At 37.3% G+C, this 12,500-nt stretch overlaps 2 protein-coding genes across 2 annotated transcripts in view; both read right to left on the reverse strand.

The window, feature by feature from the left end:
- The window catches only part of LOC137645086 (uncharacterized), a 4,218-nt gene extending 3,674 nt beyond the window's left edge, over positions 1–544 (reverse strand). Inside the window, exon 1 of the mRNA XM_068377938.1 lies at positions 407–544. Within this exon, the coding sequence (XP_068234039.1) occupies positions 407–453 (47 nt within the window). The 5' untranslated portion in view covers positions 454–544. The remainder of the gene's footprint in view (positions 1–406) is intronic.
- Positions 545–3,354: 2,810 nt separating this feature from the next.
- Positions 3,355–12,500, reverse strand: part of LOC137646114 (tubulin alpha-1D chain) — a 17,129-nt gene continuing 7,983 nt past the window's right edge. The window contains exons 2-9 of the mRNA XM_068379315.1: positions 11,521–11,743; positions 10,522–10,686; positions 9,684–9,820; positions 8,899–9,098; positions 8,268–8,442; positions 7,505–7,657; positions 5,997–6,160; positions 3,355–5,616 (exon numbers count right to left, since the gene is read on the reverse strand). Coding sequence (XP_068235416.1) covers positions 5,478–5,616; positions 5,997–6,160; positions 7,505–7,657; positions 8,268–8,442; positions 8,899–9,098; positions 9,684–9,820; positions 10,522–10,686; positions 11,521–11,743 — 1,356 coding nt within the window. The 3' untranslated portion in view covers positions 3,355–5,477. The remainder of the gene's footprint in view (positions 5,617–5,996; positions 6,161–7,504; positions 7,658–8,267; positions 8,443–8,898; positions 9,099–9,683; positions 9,821–10,521; positions 10,687–11,520; positions 11,744–12,500) is intronic.

A 12,500-nucleotide genomic window follows, 5' to 3' on the forward strand; every position in this document is an offset into this window, starting at 1 on the left:
ATTGAATAAAAACTCTTACATATCATAAAAGATTGAAGAGTAGAAGGAAAGACAGTTTTGCCGTTAAAGATTGAAGAGTAGAAGGAAAGACAGTTTTGGAGCAAGAGATTCAAGAGTAAAAGGAAAGACTGTTTTGCCGGAAAAGATTGGAGAGTAGAAGGAATGACAGTTTTGAAGCAAAATATGGAAGAGTAGAAAGAAAACTGTTTTTGAGCAAAAGATTGAAGAGTAGAAGGAAAGACAATTTTGCCGCAAAAGATTGAAGAGTGGAAGGAAAGACAGTTTTGCAGCAAGGATGACAAAGTTTTATGGAATAAACTTGGATTTTTGTCTTTATATGAGATATTTAAACGCTTTTATTGTTTACCTTTTCACTCACTCTTACCAAAGGCGTACGTATCCTTACCTTGCAAATGCAGCTGATGCAAGAAGTAACAGGAAGACCTGCATCATGATTCACAACTATTACCTCGTCTAGTGTTGTGTACTGGACTGCTGTTCGTCCCAGAATGATAGAGCAAGTCTCTGATAACGATCGCGTCTTGGGAACAGAAGAAATTCTGGATATCTCTGCTGCCAATTTTTTTCAATCGTTTAATTTTTAGAAAAAAATTTCTGTCCTAGTCGAACTCCTGGTGTAAAATTGTTATTATCCATAACTAAACGGGGCGCTGAATGGCCTGACAGGTCCTAACGCCGGGCTATAAAGCCAAAATTCGTATATTCAGTTATATCTAGAATAAAATTGGTGAGAAGAAACCTGTCTACCTAACTATCAACAAATTTATTCAACAAGTGTTCACATAAAATAGCCTTAGTGTAAAAGCAGATATGATTTAGCTTAAGTCAAAGAAAGTATTAGTTGGAATTCATATATGCTTTATAGATACGAAAATACTTTCACACTTCAGGAATATTAGTAAAATAATTACAACAGAATATGTATTTTCCCGTAATCCAGCTTCTTTAACAATGAAGAATTATTTATTTCATTTTTTTTATGTTGTTACTGTTCGTAAGATATTTTTTTCCTGTTTCCATTCCTCACTGGGCTATTTTCCCTAATGGGGCCCCTGAGCTTATAGCATCCTGCTTTTCCAAGTAGGGTTGTAGCTTAGCAAGTAATGATGATAATAATAATAATAATAATAATAATAATAATAATAGTAATAATAATAATAATAATAATGAAATATCCACCTGATAAAAAAGAAAAGATGATTTTCTTTCCTATCCTTTAAGCACATAGTAGGTCACGTTCTTTATGTATTTGTTTTGAAATGGGAGAGATAAGTCTCTCTCTCTCTCTCTCTCTCTCTCTCTCTCTCTCTCTCTCTCTCTCTCTCTCTCTCTCTCTCTTTTCGTGAGAATCCATACACGCGTCTATGGGAACTTTTAGCTTGAACCATCAAAGGGAGGTTATACGAAGCAAGATTAGAACTGACTGATTGTGTTATATAAACTGAGCTACGCAGTTACTAACCCTGCCCCCCCCCCCTAGAATTAAGTTTATACGTTTTGATTATAACAGAAATGAAAAAGGATAAAATTGTTACTAATATTGTCAATGGTACTGCAAAAAAAAAAAAAAAAAAAAAAAAAATATATATTATTTAGGTAACATGGGTTATTTGAATGAAGCAAATTTTACTTTAATCATCCTGTATTATTGATATGAAACCTGTTATCAGATACAATTCTTGATTTATCATTCCATAAAAGAGGTTTTGTTACAACGCCTGAGAAATCTAGATCAAACGCTCAGTTCATATAAGTGGATATATAGCTTCTCATAACGCCATAGAAGCACTTAGAATAAATCTAAGTTGATCGAAAATGCGTACTAAGGCCACCATAGTTATATCAATATATTTTGGTGTATATAAAAGGAAATAATTAAAAAAACATTTAAATTTATTATAAAATTGAAGTTGGTATTTAACTAAACATTTTTTAGGAGTTGAACCTTGGATTTTTTTAAAATTTTCATAAGGAAATAATTGAGAAAACCTTTTTATTTATTATAAAATTGAAAATGGTAAATAGATAAGATTTTTAATAGTGGAGTTGAAGTTTAGGGCCTTTTTTTATTTCTCATAAGGAAATAATTGAGAAAACCTTTTTATTTATTGTAAAATTGAAGCTGATAGTTAATTAAGCCTTTTTTTTAGAGTTGAGCCTTAGGTATTTATTTTATTTCTCAAAAGGAAATAATTGAGAAAACCTTTTTATTTATAGTAAAATTGAAGCTGATAGTTAATTAAGCCTTTTTTTTTGAGTTGAACCTTAGGTATTTATTTTATTTCTCATAAGGAAATAATTGAGAAAACCTTTTTATTTATAGTAAAATTGAAGCTGATAGTTAATTAAGCCTTTTTTTTACAGTTGAACCTTAGGTATTTATTTTATTTCTCATAAGGAAATAATTGAGAAAACCTTTTTAAGTATTATAAAATTGAAGCTGATAGTTAACTAAGCTTATTTTTAGAGGAATTGAACCTTACGGATTTTTCTTAATTCTCATAAGGAAATAATTGAGAAAACCTTTTTATTTATTGTAAAATTGAAGCTGAAAGTTAACTAAGCTTTTTTTTTAGAGGAGTTGAACCCTACGGATTTTTCTTACTTCTCATAAGGAAATAATTTGGAAAACCTTTTTATTTATTATAAAATAGAAGCAGATAGTTAACTAAACTTTATTTTAGAGGAGTTGAACCTTACGGATTTTTCTTATTTCTCATAAGGAAATAATTGTGAAAACCTTTTTATTTATAGAATTGAAGCTGATAATCAATTAAGCTTTTTTTTAAGAGGAGTTGAACCTTCGTAATTTTTTTTTTTTTTATTTCTCATAAGGAAATAATTGTATAAACCTTTTTGTTTATTGTAAAATTGAAGCTGATTGTTAACTAAGCTTTTTTATAGAGTTGAACCTTGGAGATTTTTTTTTATTTCTCATAAGATCTTTTGTTACAGCAGTACTATTGAAGTTAAAAGAGATACCTTCAGAAGTTTAAACTTGCAGCGACTGTTTTTATGTTGAACACGCTAACATAAGTTTCTCAGATTCATTTTAATGTTGTTACTGATCTAAAGTTATTTCTTATTCATTATTCATTACTTTTGATATAGTTGATTTATTTTCTTTCCTCACTGGGCTATTTTACCTTGCTGGAGCCCTTGGGCTTATTTCCAACTAGGGTTGTAGCTTAGCTACTACTACTACTACTATTACTACTACTACTACGATTATAATAATAATAATAATAAAAACACATAAAAGATCTGTATGAGATTTGGAAATAACCTGCAAACCAATAAAACAAACAAAAACAGGAAATTGATAGACACATATATTGGTTCCTTTTTTATTGTTTTCAGTGCCTGACAGTTACAGGGATCACCATTGATTGGTCTGTGTATGACCCTAACCTAGCAAGGTCATCCTGGGTTGCAAGGCACAGTCACTGGCCTTCCACTTCATGTCCATAAGTCGCTTGAATCCAAGTGATTTGAGGAGTCTTGAGTAGTTGTGTTTAGGAAAAGGTCTTCTAGTCAAAGAAATTACAGTCGTGAAAGTCGTCTTCTTGGTGTAGTCTGTTCTGTAATCTGTTCTGTATCTGTTCTGTAGTCTATTCTGTAATCTGTTCTGTATCTGTTCCTCACTTTTGGCACAGAAACAAATCGCTTTGGCACGGTTAGCGAGATTTCTCGCTGTCATTCTGCATAGGAAACCTTCACTGGTGGTTGTTAACTATGCAAATGGCAGAGACTACTTCGACTATCGCATCCGGGTACAGGTGTTCTTTTGGCACGTTATTCTTCACCCTTTATCGTGCAGAGATAAAGTCAGTTACTAGATCGAATAAACAGAGCCTCTTGTGTTCGATAATACTGCGGTTGATTAGCAGAGGGAGAAAAAACCGTATTAAATATGTTGCAGTCTTAGTGACGTTTTCCTTGACAGCCAATGCCTATTCTAGAACAGCACTTCTGGGGAGTGAAGGTAGGCGCACTCAGACGGTCCAAGCGAGGTGATGAGAGAGCTCGTAAATGAGGTTTGGGCTTTTTCAATCCATTTCGGAAACCAGTGCGTGGGAGGTGTGGGGCGGATATATATAAACAGTGCTATCTCGAGCAACTAGTGGAATTAACTGGATACCAGCAAGCTTCAAAAGCTGAAATCTCGAGGGAGTCGGTCAAGAGAATCTTGTCATAAACAGCGGTCATCTCCAAGAATCCAGGTGAATTTACTTTACACTGCTTTTGGGGCTGCGTGCCTCCTAAGTGCTAGAGGGATATATCATCACTTGAAGCAGATCGTAATAAAGCATTAGCGGGTATATATGCAGGTCGGCACCATAATGTTGTAATATGTGAAATTGGTTTGATATATTTAGCATACATGTGACAGGGATCGTTCATGGCTGGCTTGGATAAATGAACAAAATGTCCACACACACACACACACACACATACTCTGAAGTTCATATAATGTATTAATCCGTTTGCGAAATGTGGAGACAAAATGGCGCTCGTAGATATCGTCTCTGAATATTTATGACAGAATCTACGAAACATTGAGTCTTTTAAAGTTATTCTTAAAAGCAGATATGCAAGCAACGCCCAAGGTTTTCACCTACAACCTATCTGAACAGTCTTGTATCTAGACTTATGAGTCTGGGATACAATACAGAGCTTACTGAGGAACTAGCTGGAACAGCGAATGGAGAGCTGACATTGTTCGCGTTTTCATAGATATATGTGAATAGATTTGAAGTGAAAGATCTTGCGTCGCAAGCATCTCGCCTTCCGCATTACGAGCAGTGCTCACCAGACTCCTCTCCGTGGCTGAGTTATTTTGTGCTTATCTTCTTGTTATGCGAGTGATGTCTAAGAATTTGCTGCTTGCCGTTAGATAGATCGTAGTCCGTGTTTAGAAAACTGGGAGATGAGGAAAAGAGAAGGAAGAGGAAAAATAGTGAAAATCTAAAAGGGGACATTAATTAGTCGCAAGAAGGTGAGTTATGACCAGGGTTTAAACTCGAGCATGTGCCATGTTGTTGCTTTTTACCTTAGAGTAACTAACACTTTTTCTAATTTCCTTAAATTTCAAGCTAGTAAAACCGAAAATACGGAAGAATTACCCTGAAACCATGAAAATTACCTCAAACTAAGGTAATTACTTTAAAACCTTAAACCCTGGCTATGACAGCGAAATCCGATTTAATACTGAATCGTCAGGTATCTTACACGATCAGCTGTTTTTGAGTCTTCGAGTGTTTACGTCAAGTCTGTCAGTAATTCCTGTATATGTCAAGGATTCTGTGGAAGGGGAGCCGTGCCTCCGTTTTTATTTTTTACTTTTCGTTCTGTTATATTTTTATGTGATGTTACCAACAATGTGGGTGATGTGAACTCTGGGGAGGGGGGGACTTCCTCTCGTTTTGAACTGGAGGTCGAGAAAGGTCGGTCATCTAATACTCCTGACCCTCTTCCTCCTCGCCTTCGCCTTCGGCGGAGTCGAGGCCGACCTCTTCGTAGTCCTTCTCGAGAGCAGCCAGATCCTCACGGGCTTCTGAGAACTCGCCTTCTTCCATGCCTTCTCCGACGTACCTGGAGATGCAGAAGATCAAAATCAATCTTTAGTTATGAAAAAAAAAAAACGAACAAGTAAAAGAGAATCATAGTCAAAATATAGTTTTAGATTTATTCATAATTATTTTGAGGGTGAGGAACAACAAAGAATCTTAGTCATAACAAGTTAAAGGTCTCTTAAACTAAAACACTTTTTATTTATTAATAATTTTTCAGAAGGCGACAATTTAGGTGACCATGAGAGTTTTTATGGACCCATTCTCTCACCAGGAATTGTCTATTCTACAATAAATTTTTATTAATAAGTCCAACAGATTGCGAGCCAAGGGTGTTTTCAATAGGCTACCACAACCCTAGTGACTAAGAATTAGAAATTCGCTGAACAAAGAGTGCCTTACCAATGGACGAAGGCCCTCTTGGCGTACATGAGATCGAACTTGTGGTCAAGACGTGCCCATGCCTCTGCGATGGCAGTGGTGTTGGACAGCATGCAGACTGCTCGGGCGACCTTGGCCAGATCGCCTCCGGGAACGACGGTGGGAGGCTGATAGTTGATGCCAACCTGCGGAAGACAAATGGTTTTTCTCTCTCACTTATAGGAGACATTGTCGGTTTCTCTGTCGCATGAATGGACGCCCTCTTCCTTTGTTGAACTCAAAGAAATATATAAGTTGAATGATATCGTCAATGGGAAAGGGAGAAATTAGCAGAATATTTTTTTTTGTTTTTTAGAAGAACTTTATGAGAATGTCTTTTTTTAAAAAAATGGTCATTTTTTTCTGATGCGTAAATATAATAGGTCGTAATAGTTGTGAGGAATTGAATATGTTAATACATAGGGTCCAACTTAATATTAGTATTAGGCTAAGGTATAAAAAGGTATTTTGTTAATTTGTACTCGTAAACACTTAGGGACTCTCATAGACTTGACTGGGTCAAGTAACTGGTAGCAATGGAAGTCAACTTAGCGTTGTTCAGACGAAAGTCAACTATCTTTATTTACTTTCTAATAAATAATAAATAATGATAGTTATTACATAAATCAATATCCATCAAGCTATTAACTGTGAAATTTAGCCAGAAAAAATGTCAGTGGTGTGAAGGCGGAGGACAAGCCTAAGATCCAAGATTGAAAGGAAAGAAGAAGAGATTATAGATTCCTATTGACCTTGATAACTAAAACGTTCTAATGAAGATAAACAAAACGTTGTGAGGTAGATTTTATGTAGTGTTTAGCTTATTGGAGAAGAAGCACATTATGCGTAATGGAATATGCCTGGACGGGGATAAAGATTGATAAAACGGATTGTATAAAGGTAGATTTCTCTACTATGATAATCATCAGGTAAGGCGTCCATTCATTTCAATCGGAACCATTAGTACCATTGTAGCAAACATGGTCACGTCATCTCTGGTGATATGGTGATATTCTAGTATTTTTTTTTTTATCCCCATTGTCTCCATGGAATGAAAAATGTCACCCTGATTTAGAATTCTAACCTCGAGAGAACCATCAAGGGCAGAATACTAATGATATCTTAAGCTGGAATGCTTTTGACTTTTCCCTGAGTTCCTGTTTCATTTAAGCCTAATTTTGTCAACAATCCCTGGAACGTTTTTGACTTTCCCGAGTTCCTAATTTGACAACAATCCCTGGAACGTTTTTGACTTGCCCGAGTTCCTAATTTGACAACAATCCCTGGAACGTTTTTGACTTTCCCTAGTTCCTAATTTGTCAACAATCCTTGGAACGTTTTTGACTTTCCCGAGTTCCTAATTTGTCAACAATCCCTGGAACGTTTTTTTTTCTTTCTCTATTTCCCAATTTGTCAACAATCCCTGACATATCACACATGGATGCCGTGACTCTGTTTGATTGCTCTTCAAGCAAAGCAACAAATGGTACCTTGAATCCAGTGGGACACCAGTCGACGAACTGGATGGTTCGCTTGGTCTTGATGGCGGCGATGGCTGCATTGACGTCCTTGGGTACAACGTCGCCTCGGTACAGGAGACAGCAAGCCATGTACTTTCCGTGACGTGGGTCGCATTTCACCATCTGCAATGGAAGGAGGGATGGATCACGATAATTTTTTTTCATTAGGAGTTTGTGAACGTTTATGTATGTTCGGTTATTTATTATAAAAGATGATTTCATGGGGTGTCTATGAACGTTTAAGTTTTGTAGCAAGAAGATTTTATTGTGGAAGTATGCAGGTTTGTGTTTTGGAAAAGTTGCATCATTTGAATATAAAAGATCTTGAATGTCCACAAAAAGCCACATCGATTTCAATATTGTTGGATTACATCTAATATATATTATGATAAGCATGGCTCGAATTATATTTAAACTTATTTTTCTGAGGATATTTTCACGTGGAGTAGTTAAATGCTCTATTATTATTATTATTATTATTATTATTATTAATATTATTATTATTATTATTATTATTATTATTATTATTAGCAAAGCTACAACCCTAGTTGGAGAAGCAATATGCTATCAGCCCTATTTGTGCATGAGTTTCAATAATGCTTAGGTTCCTTACATATGAATTCTATGCAGTCATATGTTCATGTATATGCAAGTGCAGTTCTCTACAGATACATCTTAAATATCTCTTCTTCCGATTGAAAAAAAATATAACCTCTGAAATCCTGAGACCTACCTGATTAGCAGGTTCGAAGCAGGCGTTAGTGATCTCAGCAACGGAGAGCTGTTCGTGGTAAGCCTTTTCTGCTGAGATGACGGGGGCATAGGTAACCAGAGGGAAATGGATTCGTGGGTAGGGCACCAGGTTGGTCTGGAACTCAGTCAAGTCGACGTTGAGGGCACCGTCGAATCTGTTTCGAGGAGGAGTCAGGTCAGGCACGTGGCAAACGTTGGAGGTTCAAGGTCGAACGTTTTTGATGAAAGGGATTTTGATTTTCTTGAAAAATCTTATAATTTTCTTTTATACACTTTTTTATTTAAATGGAAAATGGTTTGTCATTTATGAAAGATTTAAATAGGAAAGGATTCTACAAATTAACCGAAATGAAAAATGAGTTGTAATTTGTAAAAGATCACAATAGCTGTTTTTAAGCTTTATTAAATATCATGAAAAGTGGCCTCTCCTCAACGAAATAAAAGAGCAATAGTTAAAGGGCCCACCATCTTTATGATTTAAAAATTTCGTTTTTTAAAAGATATACGTTGATGGGCATGTACCAAATTACTGTAATGAAAGGGGAACCTTAAATACAATTATCTGATCACTGCTCTGATGCACAATGATGACATCTGAACACGCGACTGACCTGAGTGATGCTGTGATGGAAGACACGATCTGGCCAATGAGCCTGTTCAGGTTGGTGTAGGTGGGTCGTTCGATGTCCAAGTTCCTCCTGCAGATGTCGTAGATGGCTTCGTTGTCGACCATGAAGGCGCAGTCGGAGTGTTCCAGTGTGGTGTGGGTAGTCAGGATGGAGTTATAGGGTTCGACTACAGCTGTAGCTACCTATAGAGCATCACCAAATGTTGTAGTGACTTTAACTATCATTGATCTACTCAGTAGTCTTCAACTTAATGAATTACGAATGCAAGATTAAAATGTTTCGTTTACGTTTCAATGTCTACATTGATATTTACATTGAGTTCACTGAAGGCCTGAGTTGAGGTGTTGCAAATAATGATATCTTTGCTGTCTTGTGCAGGAATATTATGGTCCAACTGTAAATAGCTTTGAATGTCTTTAACTTCAAGGAAAAGACGTAATGAAGATTACAAAGGTAATAAGAGTGCCACCACTGAGATGGTGTGGCGACATGTTGAGGATGAATGGTAAGGAGGGAGTGAGGAGAACTTGGGAGGAATATGGTAGCAGGAGAAGATCGAGAGGTAGGCAGAGAATTATACGGAGAGATAAGGTGAAGGATGATATGGAGAGAAGGGGTTTATGGAGAGATAAGGTGAAGGATGATATGGAGAGAAGAGGTTTGTTGGAAGGCATTTGAGATGGCGCATTAGGCAACCGACCCCTTAATGTAAGAATAACGGTGGGAAAGGATGAGGAAAAGACTTGAATTCAAGGCAGGAACATCACCTGTGGTGCTGGGTAGATGGCGAACTCTAGTTTGCTCTTCTTTCCATAGTCGACAGAGAGACGTTCCATGAGAAGGGAAGTGAAACCAGATCCAGTACCGCCGCCGAAGGAGTGGAAGATCAAAAAGCCTTGGAGACCTGTTCCAATGAAAAGAAGTAAAGAATTCTAAAATATATCTTTGAATAAACTATCAAAACTATTTTAAGTTATGCTCTTTTGGGCTATTTGTAAGTGGATCTGCCCCTGTATCCTCACTCTCCCTCCAAATTTACCTTCCTACTCCCAACCCAACAAGGAATCCTGTCCACAAAGAGGACCTTGGATTCCTATCCTAACCACCACCATTTTTTTACTATTGCACTATTTTGTAAGTGGTTCTGCCCCTGTAGATTCACTCTCCCGCTAAATCTTCCCTCCCACTACCAACCCAACAAGGAGTCCTGTCCCCAAGGAGGGCCTTGGATTCCTAACCTAACCACCACCGTCTATTGGCTATTGCACTATTTTGTAAGTGGGTCTGCTCCTGTACCCTCTATCTCCCTGCAAATGTACCCACCCACTCCCAACCCATCATGGAGTTCTATATCCTAGGAGGACCTTGGATCCCTATCCTAATTGTCTCTATCTTTTGACTCTTGGTGTCTTCGAAAAGGAATTTCAGGTATTTAGTGACCTGTTATAAGCTTTTAAAGCTGTATCTTGCTACCCAAGGGTCCCAGGGGGAAATAGATTTAAAAGAACAACATACTAAATCTTAACCCCAAAAAGCTAAAATCTTAGCCCCAAAAAGCTAAACCCCGATCTCAGTCTTTCAAAATACTCTTGATATTAATTTTACCTGTGCATTGGTCAGCCAGCTTTCGTACTCTCTCGAGGACGATGTCGACAATTTCCTTTCCGATGGTGTAGTGTCCTCGGGCGTAGTTGTTGGCGGCATCCTCCTTGCCTGTGATCAGCTGTTCGGGGTGGAAGAGGGCGCGGTAGGTGCCAGTGCGGACCTCATCTGCCAAAGGAGAGTAAAAGGTAAATATCAATTTTGCATTTATTGGATAAATGAAGGAATTATATCAACGTGAATGATACATTAAATAGTTCTTTTTCATCTTTTTTATAACTAAGAACAGCTGTAGACAAGAACCAGAAGGTTACATTAAATTATTATCTATTTTTTTTTTTGTTTCCTAACCACAGTAAGTACAAAAGAAGAAGTGTGCAAAGAGAAAGTTGAAGAAATACATTTAGACTGAAAAATTATGTGGCTGGGCCAAGACCAACAGAATCTTTCTGTGGTTCTTGACCTACAGATTCTTTCTAATAGTGTTGACCGACAGACTCTTTCTGTAAGTCTTGGCATACACACTCTCCTTCTGTAAGTCTTGACCTACATACTGTATCTATAAGTCTTGACCTACTGACTGTTTCTGTAAGTCTTGGCATACAAACTCTCCTGTAAGTCTTGACTTACAGACTCATTCTGTAAGTCTTGACCTACAGTTTCTTTCTGTAAGTCTTGATTTTCAGACTCATTCTGTAAGTCTTGACTACAAACTCTTTCTGTAAATCTTGACCTACAGACTTTCTATGAGTCCTGATTTACAGACTCATTCTGTAAGTCTTGGTAAGTCTTGATTTACAGACTCATTCTGTAAGTCTTGACTACAAACTCTTTCTGTAAGTCTTGACTTACAGACTCATTCTGTAAGTCTTGACCTACAAACTCTTTCTGTAAGTCTTGACCTACAGAGTTTCTGTAAGTCTTGATATACAGACTCTTTCTGTAAGTCTTGACCTACAGACTTTCTGTAAGTCTTAACTTCCTTGGGCTAGGTTAACTTACCAATTACAGAGGGCTCGAGATCTACGAACACAGCTCGGGGGACGTGCTTGCCGGATCCCGTCTCGCTGAAGAAGGTGTTGAAGGAGTCGTCCCCTCCTCCGACGGTCTTATCAGAGGGCATCTGGCCATCAGGCTGGATGCCATGCTCCAGGCAGTACAGCTCCCAGCAGGCGTTGCCCATCTGGACACCGGCCTGGCCAACGTGGACTGAAATGCATTCACGCTGTGGGAGGAAAAAAAGGGAAAATTATAATCATTATTGTTACTAGTGTACGCGACCCGTCCAAATGATGGCTAAATAATTAAATAGATATGCACACATACACAGGTTAACAAATGCCATAAAATTTTCTTATTTCAAAGTAAATACGTTTACTTGTCATTCTTTGTTGGTGATGGTCAATTCAAGGGAATTGTTTAACGTGGAAATGGTGGTGACAGTAATAATCATAAACTCTCTCTAGTGTTATTGTAGGTTGAACAATCCATCCACTGCACCAATAGCAGTTCCTCAGTTCTACTTGTGCGTGTTTCATGGAAGGGTGGAAAAAATGTCCCTATCCCCCTATTTTACTACATGGAGTTTTTGTTGTTGATTTCCTCTCTAATAATGGAACTTTATTTCACGTAATCTTTATGATCTTTGATGTGACTATTCCCGCATGCAGTTTCCTGGATTTAACACATATGTGCATGCTTCCAGAAGACTAACATTACTGACAGCTCTTTGCTTAGATAGCATTTATAACGTTGAAAACACTTCCAGAAGACTAAAATTACTGCCAGATCTTTGCTCAAACAGCCTCTATAACGTTTAAAACGCTTGCTGAAGATTTTGCGAGTCTGTGACATCCTTTGAAGTGTTAGAAAGGGGCGATAATTACTTAATGTGATCTCTGATTAGCCCATCTGCCACTAGGATTTGGCTTAGTCTTGCCAAAACACTCGCTGGAATTCAGGTGAGTACAACCTTGATTCAC

The sequence above is a fragment of the Palaemon carinicauda genome, chromosome 8 (genome assembly GCF_036898095.1).
Source record: "Palaemon carinicauda isolate YSFRI2023 chromosome 8, ASM3689809v2, whole genome shotgun sequence".
Taxonomy (NCBI): Eukaryota; Metazoa; Arthropoda; class Malacostraca; order Decapoda; family Palaemonidae; genus Palaemon; species Palaemon carinicauda.